The sequence below is a fragment of the Mucor mucedo genome (genome assembly GCF_025094135.1).
Source record: "Mucor mucedo strain NRRL 3635 chromosome Unknown EV154scaffold_122, whole genome shotgun sequence".
Taxonomy (NCBI): Eukaryota; Fungi; Mucoromycota; class Mucoromycetes; order Mucorales; family Mucoraceae; genus Mucor; species Mucor mucedo.
In genome coordinates this window covers 65,360-88,880 of record NW_026252406.1, presented here as the reverse complement: position 1 = coordinate 88,880, position 23,521 = coordinate 65,360, and the positions used below count along the sequence as shown (strand labels likewise).

The 23,521-nt window shown below is 36.6% G+C and overlaps 8 protein-coding genes across 8 annotated transcripts; 3 read left to right on the top strand and 5 right to left on the bottom strand.

Moving 5' to 3' along the window:
• Nucleotides 1-456: 456 nt before the first annotated feature.
• On the bottom strand, nt 457-2,082 carry EV154DRAFT_540035 (uncharacterized protein; the record flags this gene model as incomplete). Its single annotated transcript, XM_051604392.1, has 4 exons — nt 457-506; nt 629-1,074; nt 1,277-1,845; nt 1,900-2,082. The coding sequence occupies 4 exons, from the start codon at nt 2,080-2,082 to the stop codon at nt 457-459; spliced, it is 1,248 nt and encodes a 415-aa protein (XP_051453182.1).
• A 1,472-nt stretch (nt 2,083-3,554) lies between these two features.
• On the bottom strand, nt 3,555-4,165 carry EV154DRAFT_523448 (uncharacterized protein). The gene has a single exon (XM_051603103.1). It carries the CDS (start codon nt 4,114-4,116, stop codon nt 3,661-3,663), a length of 456 nt encoding a protein of 151 aa, XP_051453181.1. The 5' UTR covers nt 4,117-4,165; the 3' UTR covers nt 3,555-3,660.
• Nucleotides 4,166-5,178: 1,013 nt separating this feature from the next.
• Nucleotides 5,179-7,071, top strand: EV154DRAFT_523439 (uncharacterized protein). The gene is made up of 8 exons (XM_051603102.1): nt 5,179-5,417; nt 5,479-5,591; nt 5,650-5,699; nt 5,759-5,851; nt 5,902-5,976; nt 6,030-6,380; nt 6,430-6,823; nt 6,889-7,071. Exons 1-7 carry the CDS (start codon nt 5,200-5,202, stop codon nt 6,685-6,687), a joined length of 1,158 nt encoding a protein of 385 aa, XP_051453180.1. The 5' UTR covers nt 5,179-5,199; the 3' UTR covers nt 6,688-6,823; nt 6,889-7,071.
• Nucleotides 7,072-8,700, bottom strand: EV154DRAFT_523436 (uncharacterized protein). The gene is made up of 6 exons (XM_051603101.1): nt 8,334-8,700; nt 7,770-8,228; nt 7,581-7,706; nt 7,455-7,516; nt 7,258-7,385; nt 7,072-7,201 (listed from the first exon to the last, which is right to left on the bottom strand). The coding sequence occupies exons 1-6, from the start codon at nt 8,643-8,645 to the stop codon at nt 7,089-7,091; spliced, it is 1,200 nt and encodes a 399-aa protein (XP_051453179.1). The 5' UTR covers nt 8,646-8,700; the 3' UTR covers nt 7,072-7,088.
• Nucleotides 8,701-8,810: 110 nt separating this feature from the next.
• On the bottom strand, nt 8,811-10,687 carry EV154DRAFT_471490 (histidyl-tRNA synthetase). Its single transcript, XM_051597876.1, has 4 exons — nt 10,433-10,687; nt 10,258-10,377; nt 9,975-10,202; nt 8,811-9,924 (listed from the first exon to the last, which is right to left on the bottom strand). Exons 1-4 carry the CDS (start codon nt 10,658-10,660, stop codon nt 8,854-8,856), a joined length of 1,647 nt encoding a protein of 548 aa, XP_051453178.1. The 5' UTR covers nt 10,661-10,687; the 3' UTR covers nt 8,811-8,853.
• A 3,456-nt stretch (nt 10,688-14,143) lies between these two features.
• EV154DRAFT_523433 (integral membrane protein S linking to the trans Golgi network-domain-containing protein) lies at nt 14,144-15,258 on the bottom strand. Its single transcript, XM_051603100.1, has 2 exons — nt 15,030-15,258; nt 14,144-14,972 (listed from the first exon to the last, which is right to left on the bottom strand). The coding sequence occupies exons 1-2, from the start codon at nt 15,084-15,086 to the stop codon at nt 14,274-14,276; spliced, it is 756 nt and encodes a 251-aa protein (XP_051453177.1). The 5' UTR covers nt 15,087-15,258; the 3' UTR covers nt 14,144-14,273.
• Nucleotides 15,259-16,188: 930 nt separating this feature from the next.
• Nucleotides 16,189-17,355, top strand: EV154DRAFT_523432 (uncharacterized protein). The gene has a single exon (XM_051603099.1). It carries the CDS (start codon nt 16,319-16,321, stop codon nt 17,273-17,275), a length of 957 nt encoding a protein of 318 aa, XP_051453176.1. The 5' UTR covers nt 16,189-16,318; the 3' UTR covers nt 17,276-17,355.
• EV154DRAFT_523424 (uncharacterized protein) lies at nt 17,356-23,316 on the top strand. Its single transcript, XM_051603098.1, has 4 exons — nt 17,356-17,839; nt 17,896-17,964; nt 18,018-19,703; nt 19,753-23,316. Exons 1-4 carry the CDS (start codon nt 17,378-17,380, stop codon nt 23,116-23,118), a joined length of 5,583 nt encoding a protein of 1,860 aa, XP_051453175.1. The 5' UTR covers nt 17,356-17,377; the 3' UTR covers nt 23,119-23,316.
• Nucleotides 23,317-23,521: the final 205 nt, after the last annotated feature.

Below are 23,521 nucleotides of genomic sequence, written 5' to 3'. Positions count from 1 at the left end.
GTTGATGAGTAATCAATGCGTAGTAAATAGAGTGTAATAGCATGTATTTGATTTAAAGAGTAATGCAATAATGATTTATAGAAAGGTTATCAAATAAGAAAGAAAGAATTGATGATAGAGTTATATCTGTATATAAGCTCGATCACAACAATTGCATCGTTTACAAATCAATATTTGATGGATGTGTGAGGATTTTTCGTCAGTACCGCACCTCATGTTTTTCAAATCATTACTAAAACAAGAATTGCATGTCTATAAAACTATTACTTTAGTCGAAGGTATTGATATACATTAATATACTAACGTTTGATGTTTTAAACTCGTTAATATCAACAAGAAGTAACTCTCCAAGCTTCTCTCTTCTTTTCAATTGTCGATAAAGCTTGTCCGTTACACCGGAGCGTAAACCCATAAACTTTGTTTGGCTTTTGTTCTTAAGTCCATCGCCAAAGATGATTAAAGGCATTTTATTACGATCCCCTTCTTCGAATCTCTCTTTATGTTCTCTTCATGCAAGTTTCATTATTAAAATACAATAATATCAGGGTTTGTTAGTACGTTTACCTTTTGATAATTTTCGGTTTAGATTTTGAAAAATCAACTATTTTAGATCTTCTTCGCTTTTTACTCTTCTTCTTATTTTTCCTTCTTTTCTTGTTGTACTTTGTAGATCCATTTAAAAGGATATTAACGGCGTCCTCTATACTCTTTTGTGATGCGATATAATTACACCATCTACTATTGGTAGTTCTAAACCCGTAGAAATTAAAAAGTGTATCAATATGTTGGAGAATATACGTAATGTACAGTATATAGGTATCATGAGACGTGGTTTTAGGTGAGGGGATATTGGTCTCAATTTGATCAATACCTAAGCTTTTCTTGAGTTCTTGCTCCTGTTTATGTCTTTGCGTAACACCGCCCATATTGTAGTATTCTTTTGAAGAAAGACGTCTCACATCATTTTCTCCATGGTAGGATACAAACACAACCTTCCTTCCGGGATTAACTGTACATGGCCTAAAATAAGTATTTACCTCTTCAGTGTTAAAGTCATTGAGTTCTAGGGCAATGCTTTTAATTACCGAAGATGGCTCAGTACGACGACAGAATAGTAAGCGGCAAGTATAACCATCGGTGTATATCCCGTTCAAAAACATCTTGCCATTGTTTGCAGGCAGCTCCTTCAGATCTTTAAGGCTGATAATAATAGACAAAATGTTTATTGTTAATATTATATGAAGAAGGTTCTCAATGCTCTTTATTTCGTATGTACCTTCTAATTTTTAGCTTGGCAAAGTTAAAACAATCATAAAAATACCTTTGTGTGAAGCTAAATAAAGTCTCGTCCTTTTCTTTCTTTAACTTTGAGCCAGGGAATATACCAGTGACGTTTTGACTATCGATTTTGATAAAGCGCCACTGCAAACCTGGATTGGGAAACAGGATAAATATTCTTGGCAGTACAAAATGCTTTGCTTTATCATCTTTCTTCCTTTTTTCACCAGATTGAACCGTATCTTGAGGTTTTCCTGGTTCTGAGTCACGCCTCTGTAAAGTAGATTTTTCCGCAATTATTGATTTATACTTGGATAGAATGTGTCTTAATGCCGGTGAAATACCAAAAGGAGCAGTATTCTGAGTTGCCTTTGTAATTGTGAACGATGGCAAGCGGTTCTTGAGCTCCACAATTAAAGGGTTTATAAATGCCTGTAAACCATTTTTTGTTTCTTGGCTTAATGGTGGGAGGATATCATCATTTAGAACGGCAACAGGATCAGATGATAGTACTTGATTTAAAACATGTTCATAGACAAGTTTCCTTATGACAGATTTTTTAACATCCTAAGTTAAGTTTGTTAATAACTTGTAAGTTAGCGCCTCCTGCTAGTAACTTACAGGAAATTCTTTACAAATCATATAAATGAAGTAGTTGCAGATAATGTTCTGAAAATTCTCAATGTAATAGTTATTATAACACGTAGCAGTAGTTTCACATGCAGTTGCAAGCACTTGACCATAATTTTTCAGCCCATCTTTTTCCACGTTTAAGTTTACTCCCTCTAGATTATTAAGCTCCATCCATACGTCTTCCAAGTGGTGAATTTTGGCATACTTTAACTGAAAGTCTTTGATCGACAGCTGTTTACAAACCACTCTACACAATGAATAGCAGAAATTTTGCTGAAAAAATTCATTGGACAAATTATTGGGGTATTGTAAAATGTAGTCATTGACAAAGATTTGAGCTTTAAACAAAACAAGACGTAAGAAACTAGATAGATCCTGAATCTTGTTTACGGCCTTCTGTAATCGGTCATCATCATCATCTGTTTCATTTAAAAATCCCTTTAAAGGAATATAATAAATAAACAATCCTTATTGAATATTTATGATATCTGTTGCTTTTTATTGATAGTGCTCTATTTTATTTCTTGTTTTATTTAACTAACCAATGTAAAATATACTGAGAGGGTCATTAAAAGAAGAAAATGTGCTCTATTAAATATTTACAGAACTACATCCGATTTTTATACCTTCCTTAAATGCTTAAATAATGAGTCTAATGCTGTTTTGACTAAGAATCGAGTCAATTTTTTTTTTGTAAATAGAGCGCAGCCTATTTTTGCCTTTTACACTGGGCATTTTTGATAATAAGAAATCGGAAGAGAAGAAAAGCAATGTGAGCTATAAAAAGACACACCCGAAAAACAATTATCTGTTCTCAAGGTTACTACAATTGAGCAATATCTTCAGCTCATTAGCGATGCATGGATAAATTTTTCAGAAATGAAAGATCACTTTGTTATTGTAATCACTGCTTCAATTCATGTTCCTGAAATGATTGAGCCGATAACTATGCAGCAAGGTTGCACTTTAGAGTAGTTTCCATATTATTGCCCATCTAATATAAAACCAATTTTCCTCTTGCGTTGTCGTAGAATTGTCATTAAAAAAAAATTGATATCAAGTATTGAAACATTACACTGATGAACTCTTTCAATCTCTTTCATCTCAGTGTCGACTAAAAACCTTGCTTCAACCTGAATATTTTAGTTTTTTTAAAATACTTTCGAAGATCTGTCAAACCCTTTAACGGTAATGGTTTATCTCCAAAGTAATTTTGTACCTCCTGATATTGCTCGTCACGAATGCCATCAATGCCGTTTTCCCAGAAAAGATGAATGTTTATGATGTGATTCATTGCAGAATCAAATGAAAATTGTAATATTTTATGTCTGTAAGACAATAGTTTCAATCAGATATAAGATAATCCTTTATTTAATACATAAGTTGCTCTGGTATTTATATTATTTGGCTATCCTTAGTAATGAAGTTCCGTATTATATAATTGAGACATTAGCATAATGACTGGCTAGATATGATAGATGAGACCTTGATCTGCCGTTTTTATTACTAGAACCACATCATTGTGATTTAACAGGCAACACATTCAATAGCGAACCGATAGCTAGACAATGAGATATGATAGTTGAGACCTTGATAACATCGTTGAACTGGTATGTGATGCACCAAAGATCTCAGTAACGACCAATTTGTTTTTTTTAATAAAATTGACCAATTGAGTCTAACAATGCCATTAGTACAAGGTAATAGAACCAACGAATTCTCCTATGAAACTGTATAATAAATTGAGCTTTATTTTCTTTTCTTTAGAAAATAAATCAGCTGACGATCGTAATCTATGGATTTAATACATGTTGGCTTGACCAATCTTTCTATTTCAGAAATCACCATGTTGCTGTTATTAGTGATTCCTAACCATTTACCGATCCATCCAATTGATGCTGATAAATAAGCCTTTCTTAATATGTCAATCGCCTTTATGCGCATAGCATCATTATAATTGTCCATCAAAATCTTGAACGTAGAATAAGGGTTATTGTGATAAAGCCGGAAGTACATCAAAGAGTTTCCAGAAATGAAGACAGATTTTACTAGCTGTTTACCAAATCTGCCCTCATTCGTGGTGCCGTTCAAATTGATAGCAAGTGTCATAGCCTTTGTTGGATTTTGTAGATAACAGCAATAATACAATATATTAAGGACAACATAATATGGGTTTTCCGCTCCCTTTATATTTTTTAGTATCATAATTCCTCAAATTTATATTATAATCACCTTGTTGATAACGTAAAGCTCGTTTATAAGACCGAAAAGACTTTTCGCCAATTCTTCATAGTTGTGTGCTTTGATGCTAAAGTTTACTGAATGCTCAAAAACTAGTTTATAGTATTAATATGATCCTAGCTAAGTTATAGAGTGACAAACCTTTAATAGCAAAGGCGTAATCGCCGCGACTCCAGTTACTGGCATAAACGCCTTCCCGCAATTTTCTCAAGAGATTGACTGCAGGTTCCCATTCTTTAGCATTATCCAAATCCTTTATTTCCTTTACCTAAGTTCGTTTAACTGTAAGTTTTTAATGCACTCAAGTTATACGCTGGCATTTTATATACCTGTTTCATGATATGGTCCCAAAGCTCGTATTGCAATTTCACGTCCCTTAAACTAATAATTTATTTTTATTTTTTTATTTAAAGGTCTTTTAAATCTCTATCTTTATCATTTATTTTTCTGTTTCTTTTTCGCACCTTTGGGTATCGGTACGAGGATCCGATCTACTCAAAAGAGGCAGTTCTTGAACAGACTCCTTTTTTTTCTTTTCAGCATCCCAGTCACGAGTGGATTGCTTTAATTCAGTGCTATGAGCTTTTTTTGAAAAAAAAAAAAAAAATGTTTATGGCCAAGTCAAGTATTTAGAAGCAGCGGGTTACCTTTCTTTGTTTCAGTATCCCAGTCATGAGTAGTATACTTTAATTTGTCTGAGCCTAGTAGTTGCCGTATATACGAAATAGTTAGATTAAGTAATGGTCAATTGCCGAGTAAAATTACCAACTTGTTCAGTGTACTGTCTAAAACCTCTGTTTCCCTTCAATAAGTTCTCATCAGCTGTTTTTTCTGATTCAGTTTTAGAAGGGGGATCCCAGATTCTGACAGTTAAACCTTCTAAAGGCTGCTTTCCGTTTGACATTGTGCTGATATTTTCGATAGTATGTGAATAAAAAACAACCGGCGAGCTCAAAAAAAACAACAACCAAAAAAACTCAATTTATTTAACCTCAGCGCGCCCTCAACGTTTCGCTGTCCTTTTGCCGAAAACATTATATCTTTAACATGAAGCAGGCAGAGACGGAATCAACCAAGGGATCGCAATCTATCGATGAGGTGATTGCACTAATTATTTCAGCCGAAAACACCTCTCAGTTGAAAAATATATTAGTCCAGTTAAACACGTTGACAAAATCAAACTTGTTGTCGTACACTACTGACGGGCTTGACCCTTTAACAGTTCTCAATCCAAGCACCCATTCTTTAGCTTATTTGTACTTCATGTAAGAAGCCAAACAATGTCTTAGTTTAGGGTAGATTAATGAAATTATGGATTTTGAATAGTACTGCAAGATGTCAAGATGCTAATGCTGGCACCGCCTTACAATTATTCCAAATATTATCTCACTTTATTCAAGTATTCGACATTGAACAAGTACGACTATCAACAACACACTGTAAGTTAGAAGCAGAAAAACTGACTCCGTTTTAGTCTGACGTTCTACAATCAACTAGTTACACTTATTGGGAAGGCCTTATTACATTTAGCAAAAATCCTTGAAAAAGTATGCCATTATGTTATGCATAATAAACCTGTCTATAACTAATGTAATTGTTTTGATAGCCATTACTACCTCTTACAGCATTTTCTACAGCGATTGGAAGATTTGCATGTTCAACAAACACTTTGACCTCTCTTCACGCTCCGTTTGTTCAGGTACGATAGCATATGTGACCTTATTTATCGAAAACTAACTGTTATATTAGGCCTGTATCTTAGCCAAGAACTACAGTTATCCTTTATCCATTTTAGATTGTGATATCGAGATTATTGAACCAGCAGCAAGTATACATACTCAATCCTACCGGAACTGAAACTAACCTACTTCCCATAGAAATACGACGTAAACATTCAGAACTTCTTACAGTATTATTATTACGGTTCAATTGCTTATATTGGTAACCAGAAATACGATCGTGCGCTGGATTTCCTTTCGATTGTTATTTCAGCACCAACACAGAAAGCAATCAGTGCTATCCAAGTAGCGGCTTACAAGAAGTTTATATTGGTTTCGTTGATTTACGAAGGTCAAATCAGAGCTTTACCAAAGTATACCGCCCAAATCGTAGAAAAAGTATGCAAGACACAATCACAGCCTTATTTGAATCTTTTAAAAACCTTCAATGAAACTGATCTCAAATTATTCCATGATCATGCCACCGCTTCTTCTCCTACATTCGAGTCGGTAAGTAACTTATTCTTGTCGCGAATGAAATTATTAAATAGTTTCACAGGATAAACATATGGGGTTAGTCAAACAGTGTTTTCAATCCCTCCGTCGTAAAAAAATTAAGGAATTGACAAATGTATATATTACTGTCGGGTTAAATGAAATGGCAGCTAAGATTGATACGTCTCCTCAAGAATTAGAACTCATTTTGATTGAAATGGTAAGGGAAATTTATCACCGGAAAAAAACTGCTTACGCCGTGTTTATAGATCAACCAAAAACAAATATTCGCCTCTATCTCAATTACAGACCTATCAGTTAAAATGGTCCACTTCATTGATCAAAGGGATGTTGCACAGATGAGTTTGGAAGACCGTATTTTTCAAATTGCCGCTATCAACGATCGAGTCTCCAACATGGATAAATTAGAGGGCTTAAATAAGGATTTCCAAACAAAGGTTTGCTGTGATTGTCAAATGAGTATAGACATTGGGATTAAGTTTTCTTTTTTTTTTTACAATAGTATATGACGCTCAGTAACAATGGTGGACAGATGGCAACAACACCGTACGATGACGATTTTGATCTTCCCCTAGGTGATGATACAAACATATTTGAATAAACAAATGCATAAGCGAGAAAATGATAGGATATGCAAAAATATATATTCCAAAAAATAAAATAAATATAAGAGTTAAAAAAAAAGTGTTTGACCCTTTTTTTTTACTTCGTTTTAGCTGGAAGGGTGGTAACGGGTGCGGTTGTTTCTGTACCGCTTGTGGGCTCTGAACTGGGTTTGCTGAGTTCATCAACTGCCAATTGGCCTGATTTGACACCTGTAAAGTAATCATTAATAATAAAATTCTTGGGTGGAGAAGAACATAACACTAACTTTGACTAAGGGCGGCTGCATGGAGAGGTCTTTTGTTAGCGGCTTTCTTCTTATTTTGGGGTCTAATAACTGAAACGGGCACAGATGATTTATGTACAAGATACGTGGAGATTGAACCCATAAGTAATCTGATATAAATAGGCATTCGTTTAACTATATCAGTCGTTTGCATCACCCAGCTATCTTTCCTTTCTTACCCTTTCACTGTTCCCCTGCCTCGGCTTCCACAAACAACCATTGTTAAGGGCAATTCATCGATCTATTTGCATGAAACATATTAAGCAAATCAAGATACAAAAAGTAAATAAATAAAAAAAACTTACAAGTTTGCATAAAACATCCTTTACTCTTCCACTGATAGCGTATGTGATAAGATCGACATCAAATAATAGCATTTGACTCATCATTCGTTTAGCTTCATCTGTAACAGAGTCTGACGCTTTTTTCAACTACAGTAACGATTATAAGGTCAGATGAATGGTTTCGAGCTATTCTTATTTTGTTTGTTTTACCTCATTTGATAAAGATAGCCCAGTTTGTTTAACAGTTTCTGGATTATCCTCTCTGTTTACGGCCGTAACAACGTATAGTCTATCACCATCTCTCATCATCGTACCCATTGTCCATTCGATCGAGTGAAAACTTTCTTCACTAAAATCACAGGCTACGAGATAACCCCTACTACGACGTGAAGGCCTTGCATCCTTTTCAAGCCTACCCTCTGGTCCAGCCCCATAATGATTATGAACGATAATTCTATCAGCCTTTTTTGTTACAATAGGAGAGTCAGAAAAAACAAGAAGGTCTCGTCTAATAGAAACACTTTGACTTCTTAAGGATTTTCGTCTGAGAACATCATTTTCCGCTGATTTAATTTCAGAGATTTTTTTGTGATCATCCATTGGAATAAAGCGGTTTGCTTCGGTGATACGAGCTAGTTCATCATCGGTCTCATCTGAATCTGAATCGTCCTTTGGTATGCTGTTAGATACTGGAGAAAGATCCAACGCACCTGTAGCTGTTGCAGTGGTTATAACAGTAGTTGCAGGTGCGAAATGTGTTAATGTTTTACTTACTGGTGATGATGATGCCTTTTTATCGAGACTGTCGACAATAATTTCAGGGTGCTCTTCTTCATCATCCAAAACAGTTATATCATCATCACTGCCACTGCTGAAACTACCAGGGATAATTTTGTTGGGCTCGTCCTTCTTAAAAATTATGGCTGTAGGAACTTGATTATCTTCAGGATCAACCTTATTGATACGTTCGACTTCTTTTTGAAGCTCTGCACCAGCCACCGGGTCTTCTGTGGTTAACGGAAAATCATGCAGCATTTCGTCATTGAGAGTGACTGCAGGTGTTATATGCGAAGAGCAAGTGCTCATATTTAAAAATCACCGAAAAATAATGAAAGGTAAAAAAAGGGAAAACAGAGATTTTCCCGGATTTTATGTTTGGGGACAAAAAATAAAGTGCACACAATACGTCATGACCGAAAATTGATCTCCGCATTGATTTTTTTGTGCTCTCCCACACAAGCCGTTTTTTTAGTTTTCTCAATTGTATGAATCTATTAGCCATTTTATTTTAAATTTACAAACTTTCAAGTCTGGCCTTCATTTCCTTGATCATATCAGCATGTTTAATGGTAACACCACCCTTTTGAGACTCATCCTTTGATCTCATATCCTTGACACGAACCTCACCCTTTTCAAGTTCATCCTTACCAATGAAAATTGCGAAAGGAATCATTTCCTTTTCACAAACATCGAATTGCTTATCAAGTCTAGGCTTGTTTTTGAACATGTAAGATGCCTTGATACCAGCATCCCATAATTCCTTAGCAATCTGCATTCTTTCCTTTAAAAGACCGTCACCAACAGAAATGACATAAACTTCAGTTTCGTTACTCTTGATTTCTTCAGTCTTCTGCTTTGACATGAGGATCGAGAAAACGCGCTCAACACCAATGGAGACACCAACGCAAGGAATTTGGAGGTTAGGAACACCCTTCTTGTTAACGCCTGAGAACATGCCAACCAAGTTATCGTAACGACCACCAGCAGCAATAGAACCGACACCAACAGTAGATTCATCAAATTCATCAGTACCTGACTTCTTCTTAGGTAAAACACCTTCTGCGAGTTTAGGGGGAGCTGACTTTTCAGTGACAGCCTCATAGATAATACCAGTGTAATAATCCAAACCTCTGGCCAAACTAAGATCAAAGGACATTTTGTCCATAACATCAAAGATCTCCAAATAATCAAAGAGTGTACCCATCTCGGCAAGACCGGCAGCAGCATTGGCATTGCTGGTTAATACTTCATCCTTTAAAAGCATTTCTAAAAGATCACGGCCACCCTTATGTTTGACATATTCACCAATCTTGTCAGCTACTTCGGAAGCCAAACCCTTTTCTTCAACCATTTCCTTCTTGACATCGGCCCAAGGAAGTTTATCAAGCTTATCAACAGCAGATGAAATAGGACGAATGTTATCTTCGGGTACACCACAAACTTCGAAAATACCATCCAAAATCTTTCTATGATTAATCTTGACTGTATATTTACCGACATCCAAATTGGTAAGCGCTTCACATAAAATTCTTAAAATTTCAGAATCTGGAATCATAGAATCATAAGAGCCCGCGATATCAAAATCCTATGTACCATATTAGTTTACCTTCGTGACGATTATAAATAGTAACTTACGCATTGGTAGAATTCTCTCATACGACCCTTAGTCATAGCAGGCTGATCACGACGATAAACCTTAGCAATTTGGTAACGTTTGATGTTGGGGTATTCTTTACCATTCATGGCCAAGAAACGGGCAAATGGAACAGTCAAATCATAACGAAGAGAACATTCTTCTCCACCTTGATCGGCTAAGTCATAAATCAATTTACTGTCCTCACCATATTTACCAGCAAGAATTTCCTAAGCTAAGATATCAATACCCAACTCGTGAAAAAAAAAAAAAAAAAAATTGTACCTTCAATTCGAAAACAGGAGTGTCAATAGTGACGGCACCGTGTTTTTTGAAAACCTTGGTAATGGTATTGAAGACCTTTTCACGAATAGCCATGTCCTTGTCGTTATAGTCTTTGGTACCCTAGAAATCTTTGCTTAGTTTAAACAAAAATACAGAACTTTCATATGTTCATTACCTTAGCAGTCTTTAAAGTGAAGCTAGACTTACCAGCCTTCTTGGCGGGCTTAGTATCGTTAGACTTTTTGTCAGCTCCTTCAAGAGTAGCCAACTCTTTCTTGAGGCCGAGTAAAATTTGAACTTCGGCATCAATGGCAGTCTTCTCCGCAGCTTGGGACTTCAACTGACGAACTTTAAGTCCTTGGGCTTCAATGGATTGTGTTAATTGTGCCTTTTGGTCAGACATGTTTATTTTTCTAATTTAGCAAACAACAGAAGGCTGCCCAAAAAAAAAAAAGTTTTTCAACTGTATTCTTTTGATTTAAAAGTCAGAAAACGCTGCGGTGCAGTGAGTCATGTTGAAGTATTTCCACTTGAAATTGAGACAGTTTTAGTTATTTCTTGGACAAATCAAGATTTATATTTAGACAAAGAGAAAATAAATTTTAGACAGAAAATGGTTAGCTTTGAGATGAAAGGGGATAATTGTTCAGACTTTTTACCTGTAAAAATCTAGATAAAGTTATATGCAAAGACTGTGACAAGCTAGGTCACAACACAAAAAAAGAAGTGGTCTATGCAAACACTTTTCTTCCATTGTCGACACATGGTAAATATTCTTTGTTTATGTAGTACATAAGCAAAATAGAAAGCATGAAATAAAAAAACCAAATGACAACATACATAATGTAGTGGGTACGGAGCATAAGAGACCTACTGAATACGAAAACTCAGTCAAAAAAGCAAAAACTTGTAGCAAAAAGACAAGGAATTAAGGATCAACCACCAGAGGATATAGTTACATGATCAGGCTGTCATCAAAGTGGTCATAAAAGCTCAAGATTTTAAGAGCGTCCTAATCATAATACAAGCTAGCAAGAAAAATTACAGACAATGTTAGGAAACCATACGAGCGTTACAAGAATAAGATAAAGTTGGATACACTTTTAAGGCTAGAATAGACAAGGTGCGAATAGTATCAAATCAAATTTGCAATATACTAATACGCGCACAATTTTTTGTAATCTACTACATAACTACTCATTGTGATCAGGTTATCGATAAGAGGGTCTTTACACAAAAACTTTTGGTACTGTATAACGCAGCTTGATTTAAAAAAATCCCAAAAAAACGGCAAAGCCATGCCAGGCGATTGCTTGTCCTCTTGGAAAAGCTTCTCTTCCCCGATACAATGCGACCTACGAGATAACATCTGTTATTGGTTTTCTTATTGCCTAACTGTCGCTTGTGTTGAAACTGCAACTGTGTAGAGTGTTTTGACGCACTTCCTGAAGATTTCAAAGATAAAAAAACAATCTATTGAAAAGACATACAGCTATTTGCTGTCAACAGATATGCCTAAGCCTGTGACTCTTATAAGCTTGTCTAATTCTTCAGCAAGAGGAACAACGGGTTAAAGAAAACAAAAAAGACAAGGAAAAAACTAAGACAAAGAAGATAAAGAAAACGACGATAATGCTCCTACGCTTGTTCTCTTTATTTCCTGTGCCTTCATTAAAGTGGAGGTTTATATCACTAAATGTAAGCTCGGTTTCAGCTTTCACTGGTACAAACTCCCGAAAACGTACAAAGACAAATATGAAATGTTTAGCAAGGTATTTGATTTTAAAAGACTCAGATTAAGTAGGTAAGATACTTGAACGCACTTGATAGCTATAGTGCCTGACAAATTTTTACTAATAAATGTTTTGGGCAAATTAGCTTTAAACCACTTCAAGATCTAGACAAGAAAAAAAGTTTGTTTTTTCAAACTTAATTATGAAAGACGGCTATACCGCTGATGTTGTTATTCATAAAAGTTTGCAAACCGATCCAGAGGGGTTTTTTCATTATTATGATCAATAAGTCCCGATAACCCTATTTGCAGACGTTCTGAATAGTAAAGATTTGGACACTGTCTCACTTTGCGCAATAGAACCAAACCGTAACCAAGTGTTTGCTACCTCTTGTGGTGATGGGGAAAACGGTCACTAGCTTAGGAGGTGCTCTAGTAAAGAGATGTCATGATTCAAAAGTTTCTTAAATTTCGCATATTGGCCACGGTTGATTAAATAATTAACCTATATTTCTATTATGACAAACTCTCCCACTTATAATAAAATGTTATAAAGTTCCATTCATTTAATTGCTTAATTTCCCATTTCCATTTCCATACCCTTTCAAATACAATTATCAAAAAGATCCTTCATGCAGGTTTCGAGGTTGTGATCCTCCCACCTTTTTATTGGACAGCGGAGTTCGTCTGGCACACATCGCTTTTGACAGAAAAAAACTGTCCTTTTGTGTTTTCATATCTTCTTTCTTTTTCATATTCACACCAAGAGTAAAAAGTGGAAATGTCTTCATCAGTGCCAGGTAAGTTTTAAATAATTGTTAAAAAGATAGATGCTAAACATATATCAAGTTGAAAAAAATCCAGGCAACTTGGAGTCGGGTAGCGCCCCCCCTCTCCTCCGAGCTCGATCCTCCCAAGGACAATCTTGGTAAGTCATAAACCCCCTTTTTCTGACCTCCTTTTTCTTTTTTGGAAGCTGCTAAGACAGCATGGAATTGATCAATACTACAGTTTTACAGCAAATTAAAATAATGATGTCAATGAACCTGTTATCGGATTGTATCGTATCACTACCGTAAGTTAAATAACTGATAATGTGTCAATATCAGCTAACCAACGTACGGCATTGGGGTGAAAACAGCTTAGTAGTACCTATCTACGTAACAATCGAACAAGGAAGGGCAGTAATACAAGAAAATCGACATGAGAAGTGAAAAGTGATATATTTATATCATGTAGGGTAAGATCACTCTTACTGAACCTGAAAGAGGCTGCTTTTTCCATCCTATTTGTAGATCTGATTTCACTTCTCTATACCCTTCAATTTTACAGACCTATAATACTTGTTATATTACAATACTCATACCCAAGACAGCTTTTAAGTTGAGTTTAGTCGAGGGTGTTGACTACACGACATTAGAAAACCGTGAAATGTTTGTGAACTCCAATTGTCTTTTTGCTACAAACGAGTCTATGATAATAGACTTATTAGTCTACCCGGTTATCTAGAAGCATGGACACTGGGAAAAGAAGCCGAAGAACAAATCAATAGAACGCTTACTTCTCCCATTCACCTAATTTTTAAAAAAACATATCGTTCTTTACTCATCGGAAACCAAAGATCGTATGCCGGTCTTATTATGAGACCCAACAACAGCTATGATGAGCTCGACATTGGGGGTATACAGGTGAAGGGACGCTGTAATATATTATCAAATAGACAAAAGTGCTAAATTTATCAGGATGTTCTTTATGAAAAATGCCCCTTTGTAAGAGACATAATTATGAATGTCATAGATAGCTATTTGCGAATTAGAAGTAGGGTCTTGACTTTAGCAATTATGAAAAGCGCTGTGGAAAAACGAGTTGTTTGACACAGAAGTAATACGATTAATATCGCTGGGGTCGATTTAGATCTTTTCTTCATTGCACTTTAAGCTAAGCGTTTTTTAAGTGCGACTCCTGGGGATACTCTGAGAGCATCACAATTCACTCAATGTTTATTATTCCCACACATCTCTGTTGCTGTGATCAGCGCTATGCTTGACCGCGCAAAAAAAAAAAGATGACAAAGAGCAATCCGAATTACTAATATGGTATATACCGCAAAGTCTTCGATAGCATAGAAACATCAACATCTTTCTAATTGCTGCTACAGAATCTTTAATTGATACAGTTTGCCATAACTTAGATGTCTGAATTTCTATTTTATTCAAATAATAGGCTAATGAAGTGTCAAAACTGAAGTTCAGTATATGTACAAGAGGGGGTAATCAAGGGATAATTAGTTGTTACTATTTGCATTGTCATTATCCATATCCTTCATAGGAATAATGTCATATTTTTTGGTTGTACGTTTTGATCTACCCGCAGTCGACATAAGTGCTTTTTTGGCTTTACTAACAGCAGCTAGTAATGCACCTTGATCGTCAACGATACTACTGTCTTCCTTTGGTCCGACATCAGACACCTTTCTCTTAAACTTGTTGTTATTTTCGGTATTTCCCAATAAACCTTCTTCATCCTCTGGTAAAACAGTTGTATTTGATGATGATGTATCGGTCGTTTCTTTTTTTCTGTTCAGGCCACTTTTTATCATGATTGGTTTCATCTCCCGGTGCATACATGCCCACTCCCCACCAAAAGTCATGATAACCACGTTAGCTAATTGAAGTATCCACCACGAGGAGCCTGTCGGAAAATGGTGTGATAATTTCCATACACACAATATATGGAAAAAATGAAAAGTTAAGACAAAATCCAGAATCTGTTTCGCTCGTTGTACAATTAACATAAGAATGGGTATACTAAGGCAAGCATTGACAAGCCAAACAATAATCAAAGACCATCCAAAACCTGTGTCTGTTCTGATCTCTTTGTCGCTGAAAATAAGATCGAGTGATATATCGGTTCCTGTTAATGTTAATGCAATGTACAGTAACACACTATACAAAATGTAGAGGAGTGACTGTAAGGAAGTAATCTTTTATAAAAAACAAGTTAGTTCCAACTATAAGAATGGGTAGCGTTAATTAATTACTTGTGCTAAAATAAAAATGGGATCCCATTTAGAGGATCTAAAAGAAGAAGATGCCATCTCTTTAAAGAAGTAGAAGGTACTGAAGCCAAATGAGCAATGTTCTGTATAAAATTGCAAGTAAATTGTCTAAACCAATCAAATGCTTGCGTTTCTTATTGCACACGCCAACAATTTGAAATTCAGACATGGATGCTAATGCGTGAGCTACACCTAAAAAGTAACTTTCATTCGTCAACATAATATAAGATGGAAAAGTACAAAAAGCTAAAAAACCTCTATGTATTTATAAGCCAATGCATACATATGTACAACATATTGAACCACAAAATAGTCAAAGCTAGGAAGTTACTTTAGATTGAAAATGTCTAAAAGGCTGTCAGCTACGACTTCTTAGATTAGACGAAAAAAAGGTGTTGGGAGGGACTGAATTCTAGTTCTATTAAAATCAATTGATCAATTGATTATTTTTTCAACATTTCAGTTCCCCGTATTTTTCAAATTATTAGGACATTTTAGACTTAAGGAATAGGGCTTTCGCTGTGACATGGAAGCTACAAGTATATAAAAACAATATAATTTATGTCATGTAATGGTGTAAGTTTATAAGTGTGTAAATTTGTAATTTCAAACCTCACAAAGGAGACAAGTAACTTGATACATATTAGCGATGACATATATCATTAACAATGTCAGAGACAGAGTTGCCTTGTGATTTAGAAACACTGTTAAGGTGAGTAGCGTGACCAAAGGCAGTGTAGTATTTTTTGTTTATTTATTTTCTCAGCCTCACAAAATATTATAGCAGTTTGAGCTTTTGGGTTCATATGAATTACTAGACGAAATTAGAAGTTTGTCATACTTTAATGTGTGGCGCTGTGTAAAATTGTTTACAACAATAGAAAGTGTCGGTTTAAATATCTTAATAATGGATATAAATATGAGGAAGAAGATAGATAAATACGAAAAACAGGGACTTTTTTGTAGGAGAGGTGCAAATCAATAACGGGTTAAAAAAAACTTATTCGAAGTCAAGAAAATTATATGCCGCAACCAGGTGCAAGTGTCCATATTAAAAAAAAAATCTATATTTAAAAAAAAATCGTTCAAATAAGAAATAGTTTTCAATTCCTCGCAAGTAATCAAAATAAATCCAAACTTCATCTAATAAAGCAACTAAGCCCCATTGCAAGGAATTAGTTATTTTTAAGCTTCTTGGTTTCCCTTCATCTATCTTCTTTCTTTCTTCATTGTTTTCAAAAAAAACATACACAAAATTTAGAGTCATAAAAATGGTCGATATCGAGAAACAACCTTTGACTGCACCACAAGAATGGGACACTGGTATTCCCCCATCACCTCCATTAAATATCACAACAATTCAAAGGCAGAACAGCGAGTTATTGGATGTTTCATACTATAAGTCTTTTGAAGCAATAGCTGATAATGTCATATTTAATATCAGCGAAGGCCATTATAACGTCGAGAAATTAAAGGATGCCCATAAAATGCTATACGAACACACACCAGAAACAGATGAAACAGCCAGGAAAAATAGAGAAACATTAGCAGAACAAACAGCCAAGTTGGAAATCAGCTTTCAATATCTTCGAAAAGCAGTCGCTACACTTGAACCATCGAAGCCAACATTATCAGATCTCGACCTCCGTAATCGAAAATACAAACATATTTTGAGGTCATATAAAGATTTGTTGGAAAAGTATATCAATATAACAACCGAAAGTCAGAGATACACGTCGCTTTTATTTGAAAAACACATTAGATCAGTCAATCCACAAACGACAGTATTTGATATGGAACGTGCAATTGCATCTACCGGAGAGGATTCGCCATCAGTATTTGTTCAGGTCCTAATGCAAAGAGGCATAAGAAGAAATGATAAAGAGATACAGCATATGATGATGATTGTCCAACATATTCACGGAGACCTTCGACAACTAGCGCTTACATTTACAAAGCTAACCGAAATGAGAAATGAGGTGAACATCCTAATTGAAAAATATCGTCGTAGATGGCCTGTTGTCTTACAGGAAGGAGATATGGTATTTGTGATAGACGATGAGTTGAATGTATTACAAAGAACGCAAGTTGGACAGACGATCGATTATGATTCAATTTTACGTAAACGAGAGAACAGGAATAAACTGATAGCTGCTATGATTACTTTGGTTACAATCATTTTACTTATCGGTATTGTCGTCTCTACGACTTTATTTTCCGATTTCTAGTTGGAAATTACTATTTAATAAACATGAAGGATTAAATATTTTTGGCGGCTTGAGAAATATCTAACGTCTTTTTGCCCCGTCTTACAATTTAAAAAATAAAAAATGCCTGCAGCTGCAAATAATGGACCACCACGGGGCCTTTTGCTATCTAATAAGCCTATAGTCTTATGGATACACGATCCCGGTGCCATTTATAATCATGATGCTGTTATCAATCCTGAAATGTTTCCAAATTTTCGTGATGGCCAACTACTCAAGATTCTTTGCCCTCGAATAACACAACAACAACCTCAACAACAATCTCAAAATGTGATTAACAACAACAAAGCTGATCAACAGGATAGCAAAACACAACTCGAACATACTGCATCTCAACAGCAACAGAACCAACAACAAAACCAACAAAACCAACAATGCCAGCAGCAACAATCAGACCAGTCATCAACGCAAACTCAGCAATCGCAATCATCAGACAAACAAGAGCACAATGAACAACTGGATTTCGTCATTGTAAAAGGTCATGCTGCTGACAAAGAGAACTTGGCTAAGCAACAGCAATTGCAGGTAATTTTACCATACTAAACGAGCGTTATGCATTATCTGATGAAAAAATACGTTAGCTTTCGGTATCTAAAGATATTGCAGATAGGTTTAATCTAAGATCGAGACAGGAGGTTCAGGTCGAATTGGTAAGTGGAAATATATGAATTTTGGGCGAGTGCTCATTTAGTATCTCTTATAGATTGATCCATATCAAGTAGCATTAGATCATGTCGAACTTGCTTTTAAAGAGCAGTACCTCGGTAGAAGTGATATGTGGAGATTGCAGCAAAGGCTCAAGGGAACATGTGTGTATCTAGAAAAGAAAATATTATTTGCTGGATCGATCAAAGCAACTGTGAAGCGTCTTTTTGCTAACGAAGAGCAACTAACATCTGGGTATATTACGGAGACAACTCGTATGATATTCCGATCCGCATCAGCAAAGTATTTTTTATTTATACAAATGTCAAGGGAGATGTGGGAGTTTGACGAGGACGGGGAGCTGTACTTTGAGAAGGCTGTGAGTAATTTCTTACCACAATTATTTACTCGTTGGAAAGATGAAGGCACAAATCATGTGGTATCTATCGTCTTATTTACGCGTGTTTATTATGAAACAAAAATCGACGATCCCTTAATAAATGAAGCTCCTGATGGCAGATTTTACAAGGATTTCTATAAAGTACTGGCTGACTGGGAGACAACAGATGACTGGATGTCGATAATTGGCCCATTGAAGAAAGAACAGCTTAATTTCCAACCAAATGTTCTGTTGCGCGCAGAGAATGGTAAAAAAATTGTAAGTGGCCAAATATCAATGGCATACGAAGGAAACGTACTCGAAGCTGTAAACTTAGCTTTAAATCCGTTCGATAAACATTACGTTGACAGAGATTTGATGAGAACAGGCCTTTCTATCATTTTGATTACTCCCGGAGTGGGTAAATTTTCTGTCAACAAAAAACTGCTTCGGTTGACGAATGAGCGTATGACAGATAATGGTATTGCGATGGATTTGGTCTGCTTATCTCCTTTGCCTTTACACATAACACCACTGATGGCATACATGGACGCACCACAAGTATATGAAACTGAAACTGCTGCCCCTACTCAAGATATACTAGCCCTCCGTGGAGCTGGCAAGCCCCCAATATTTGCAAATAACTCACCTGAAAAGATAGGAATGATGCATGCAAATTCAAATCAGAAAATAGGCCATCAGGATCCTCTTTATAGAGATTCAAATGATGCACCTACCCAGAAATTTTACGCTGTGCCACATTGGATAGACTGTAGCTTTTATCATCATGAAACAGGGAGATTTCTCAAACAGGATAAATTTAAAACACGTTGCAAAATGTACGAACTTCAAATGATGGGTATCATGGAACACGATATTCGAGGCATTTGCATCCCCTACTTATCTGACCCAGCCACAACACGCAAAGAGGCATCTGTACGTACAATTAAAGAACAAAGGAGCAGCAGTAGTTTAAATGATAAATTGAGAACAGGTGAAGAAAATGCTATCAAAATGTCCCATACCAGTAATGGGGAGGTCTACTTATCGCGATCTGCAAATATATCTGGAAGCACCCGAAGACCTTCATTTTTTGCCAATGCCGAAATGACTCAAGTTCATCCGCAAAAGATTGCTGTCATGGAGAAACCGGTCTATTCATATGAAAGATATGACGGTGGACTGTTTAAAACTTCAGCAGAACCCCGTTTTAATAAGCGGATGATCGTTGGCCCTCCCTCTTCAGGAAAATCAACAAATCCAAAGATAAATCAATCCAACAAAAACTCGTTTGATGGTCCCGAACGCCCCGAAATTGGTAACAACGAGGTTTGGCAGAATAATGCAAGACACAAAAATACAACTGTAAGTGTATACCACCAATTTGATGTGACCTGAATTAACCTTTCTCAAGACATGGCATCATCCAAGTGAAGCGCGTCGTGTGCCTTCAATTATATCGCAGTCCCAACAATTAGGAGGTAAAGGACTTTTCGATAGCCATCATATCCCACCGCGTAAAGACGAAAAAGGAATTGACCCATTCAAGTCATCACCTACATTTATCAGAGACGATGTCACGAACAATGCAAGATTCAGAAGTTTAAGGCGGGGGACTGTGAATAGCACAGACGGTAAATATACATCAATAGGGGCAGCCATTGCTGGAACTACCCAACAACATGCCGCTGCACTTGGCCACGAAGAAGACGAATTTGCAGTTGTGAGCTCAAGCACGGTTGACCCTGTTCCAATCAACAATAAAGGTCTCGGAGGACGTTCTGATTCAAGCCGCAAAAATATTAATCATTCGCCGCGTCAAGGAGGTGTTGTTTCAGGAAGCCTTCCTTCAATTCATAAACAATCTGGAAACAGTGAATTGATACGTACTAGTTTTGGCGCTACTGGAACAAACAACCTTAATCGATCTTCACCATCACACAATTTTGGTCGAAACAATCCTTACAAACACATGTTGATTAATCCGTGTAACCCATCAGATAACCAAAATTTATTTACTTCGCATTTGAGACGCTGGCAGCATGCATTACCTAAGGCCGCTATCTGTGATGAACCTGTTGTACATTGGAAATCGTTAGCTACACCTGCATGTCTGCCTCTAACCACAGACTATTTCCCATCAAATGAAGAATTAGCCACGAGGTATGATCACTACATGTACACTGTTTCAGCAAGTGAAGATACCAATCTCTACCAAGCAGGTGATCGTAGCTTATCCGAACACAAAAAAACCGAAAATTTGTTAATTGAAATGTTAAGTCAACGTTTGGCGCAAGGTTTCCAAATTATTGTAGATATTACAGGTAGCTCCAATTACTTAAAACCCACTACTGTAAAAGGAGATGGCCCTATTTCAGCTCTTGGTGGAGGATTTATGAACGCAAATAATAAAGACGCGGCAGGTTTGGTGGCAATAGCGGCAGGAAAGGAGATCGATAACGGTGGTATTAGGAATGGTGGAAGCCCTACTAGTAACAATGCAGCAACGACTTTGGCAACAACAATGACCATTGGAGGAAATACAAAATTGACCTTGGGTGGAGCAAATACAGTCCCTGCAGTAGGTAGCGGATCAGCTCAGGATGATAATGAGAAGTCAAAATGGAAGCATATGGTCTGGTGGCTGTCTATGGGTCATCAGGTACATCAACTTACTTTTGATTCATCCGGTCAAAATGTTGAAGTTCGTCGTTATGTTCGTAAAATTCAATTTGATGTTAGCAAGATTAATTATAATTGTGCTATATGGCCAAAGAATATGACAGCTTACAGACAAAAGACGGTAGTATTTAGCTACCCTAGCTTGCTATATGCCTGGAACTATCTCGATCATCTTGTCGCTGGTTATCAGGAAGAATTAACAGATAATCTTCGATTCTGGCGCGCTAGGTTTATTGTGATTCCCCGCGAAACATTGCCTACTAATATTACTCTCACTGGGGCACTTCACGATAATTTGGATGAGGAAGAAAAAAGATTGGCCCTGTTCGAATCGTGGATTCAAAATATCCGTAAAGCAAAATGGCTCACTCCCGAAGAGAGAGAAGAGCTACAAAATAGACGTAAGAAAGAAATTGGATTTTCAGATCTTGGTGTAAAATTGACTACGATGGATCCTTCTGCCTATGTTGCTAGTGATGCTGTACGTGTTTCTTCGGCGCCTATTCCTCAAGAGTCCAAACCTCACAGCAGTATTCTATCGTCTATAATTATTGGACAAGGCCTCACTCGTGACTCTAGATCCAAAGAAATTGCTGCAGCGTTGCAAGATCCCAAGGGGGGTGTCAAGATTATGGATAGACGCTGGCATTTCAGAATGTTCAATGATGTTTTCACAGGTACTGAGTTTGTAGACTGGATAATTGGACAAATCGAGGAAATTACGACACGAGAGCAAGCCGTCCAATTTGGTAATTCACTAATGCAAAGGAAGCCTCCATTGTTTAGCTCGGCTACCAAACGTCACAGTTTTTTGGATGGTAATTATTTCTATGGGATAAATGATGAGTTCTCGATTGAAAAGAAGAAATCCAAATCACAGAACCGTAAAGCTAGTAATAATAGTGATACAATCCCATCGAAGGAAAAAGATCATAGTATTGGGGAAAATCAAACTCTTCGTCAAATACCAAGCACAAGTTCATATACTGCAACAAAACGGATTACCTTTGATATGTCACAGTCAATGATTATAGACGTGGACCCATATAAGAAAAGCGACCGCCGAGAAACAGCTATTCTGCATTATGATACAATTCATAATCCGAATAATTGCTACCACTTTCAATTAAATTGGCTCGGTTGTACGGCACAACTCGTACAGGAATTGCTACAAAACTGGAGTCGCCAGGCAGAAAGATGCGGATTGAAATTAGTGGAAGGGTCTGTAGACCAGGCTTATGAAGATACTGAAAATGATAATCCCTTTCAATGTCCCGTACCTATTTCAATGGCTGTGCTACCACCTTCAATTGATGAGCTTATTTCAGCATCAAAAATTGCGGTTCCAGCACAATTTTACGAAATAGCGCTTGTACGCCATCTAGGGTTTGTGTTGGATGTTGAAGCAGACTTTAATTTTGAGCGGGCCAAATCAGAAGGTGTCGATCTTGAGTATTCTTACATAAAAGAGGTTTACAAGTACGATCAATATGTACATCAATCAGGCGTTTCGTTCGTTCAAATCAGGCCTGATTCGCAAGGGTTCTATTGGGTCAACAACCGTCTCTATACCAACCATACTCCTGCTCTGATAGCCAATCGACGACAACCCTCGTCATTACTTTGTCACCCCGATGCTTTAAGAATTCGATTCCAAGAACATTGTTTTGACGGAAAATGGTTAACTGAATTTTGGGAGAGTACCAGGGCCCACTTTTTAGAAGGAATGGACCCTGATAGTTCCGATGCCTGGGTGTTTGAAAATTCTGGGGCGATTGTCGAAGCAGATACTAGTTCCACAGCAAATACAACATCTTCCTTAGAAGACGCAGGCGATAATACTAATACAATAATCTTGAATGAAAAAGCAACTATGCAATCAAATGGACATAGTAATACATCCGCTTTAATAGATATACCCACCACATTAGCTAGGTCATACAGTGTAGCTACTCATCCCACATTGGTTGTTTCTGGGACATCTCCACCCTCAAATTCTGCTGAACCCCCTTTGCCTGAGGAAACGCTTACCACGGCCACGAACGGGAACAAGCAATCGGTCATATCTGACTCTTCTGAAACGTCTACGAATTTGTAACTCGAAAAATCGCAAAAAACAAGATTGTTTTGTTCCTTCTGGATTAGACACATACCCATACCTGAGGTAGATGCAAGAATCTGATTCCCAAATTAATCTATAATAAATTCCATCCGATGGATGTGAGGTTTCATAACCCTTTTGTGGTTAAAATAGTGCCGGTTCCTTAAAATTGGATGGTTGCTTAATTTTCCTAGATAAACTAAATACTTTTATACAAGAAAAATATACATATACATCAAGTTTGGTGTACTCATACCATTATTTGTGCTTTCTTGGGAAAAGTATCGCTCATTTTTATACTTATTAGGTGCTCAAACCTAGCATTGACAGGTTTGAAATTGTCTTACCGTATTTTTTTTTTTTCAAATGTAGTGCAAGCTCGCTATTGCTATAATTTTGG

Excerpts from the sequence above, each read along its gene's own strand:
- EV154DRAFT_523448 (XM_051603103.1), bottom strand. The coding sequence starts at position 4,116 with ATGATACTAAAAAATATAAAGGGAGCGGAAAACCCATATTATGTTGTC.
- EV154DRAFT_523439 (XM_051603102.1), top strand. The coding sequence starts at position 5,200 with ATGAAGCAGGCAGAGACGGAATCAACCAAGGGATCGCAATCTATCGAT. Across the intron at positions 5,592-5,649 it reads ACGACTATCAACAACACACT|TTACACTTATTGGGAAGGCC; the intron begins GTAAGTTAGAAG and ends ACAATCAACTAG. Across the intron at positions 6,381-6,429 it reads CTTCTCCTACATTCGAGTCG|GATAAACATATGGGGTTAGT; the intron begins GTAAGTAACTTA and ends ATAGTTTCACAG.
- EV154DRAFT_523436 (XM_051603101.1), bottom strand. The coding sequence starts at position 8,645 with ATGAGCACTTGCTCTTCGCATATAACACCTGCAGTCACTCTCAATGAC. Across the intron at positions 8,229-8,333 it reads AAAAGGCATCATCATCACCA|GACGATTCAGATTCAGATGA; the intron begins GTAAGTAAAACA and ends AGCATACCAAAG. Across the intron at positions 7,517-7,580 it reads AGGATGTTTTATGCAAACTT|ATCGATGAATTGCCCTTAAC; the intron begins GTAAGTTTTTTT and ends TCATGCAAATAG.
- EV154DRAFT_471490 (XM_051597876.1), bottom strand. The coding sequence starts at position 10,660 with ATGTCTGACCAAAAGGCACAATTAACACAATCCATTGAAGCCCAAGGA. Across the intron at positions 10,378-10,432 it reads TCACTTTAAAGACTGCTAAG|GGTACCAAAGACTATAACGA; the intron begins GTAATGAACATA and ends AAAGATTTCTAG. Across the intron at positions 10,203-10,257 it reads CTCCTGTTTTCGAATTGAAG|GAAATTCTTGCTGGTAAATA; the intron begins GTACAATTTTTT and ends ATCTTAGCTTAG.
- EV154DRAFT_523433 (XM_051603100.1), bottom strand. The coding sequence starts at position 15,086 with ATGGCATCTTCTTCTTTTAGATCCTCTAAATGGGATCCCATTTTTATT. Across the intron at positions 14,973-15,029 it reads CCATTTTTATTTTAGCACAA|ATTACTTCCTTACAGTCACT; the intron begins GTAATTAATTAA and ends TTTTTATAAAAG.
- EV154DRAFT_523432 (XM_051603099.1), top strand. The coding sequence starts at position 16,319 with ATGGTCGATATCGAGAAACAACCTTTGACTGCACCACAAGAATGGGAC.
- EV154DRAFT_523424 (XM_051603098.1), top strand. The coding sequence starts at position 17,378 with ATGCCTGCAGCTGCAAATAATGGACCACCACGGGGCCTTTTGCTATCT. Across the intron at positions 17,965-18,017 it reads AGGAGGTTCAGGTCGAATTG|ATTGATCCATATCAAGTAGC; the intron begins GTAAGTGGAAAT and ends TATCTCTTATAG. Across the intron at positions 19,704-19,752 it reads CAAGACACAAAAATACAACT|ACATGGCATCATCCAAGTGA; the intron begins GTAAGTGTATAC and ends ACCTTTCTCAAG.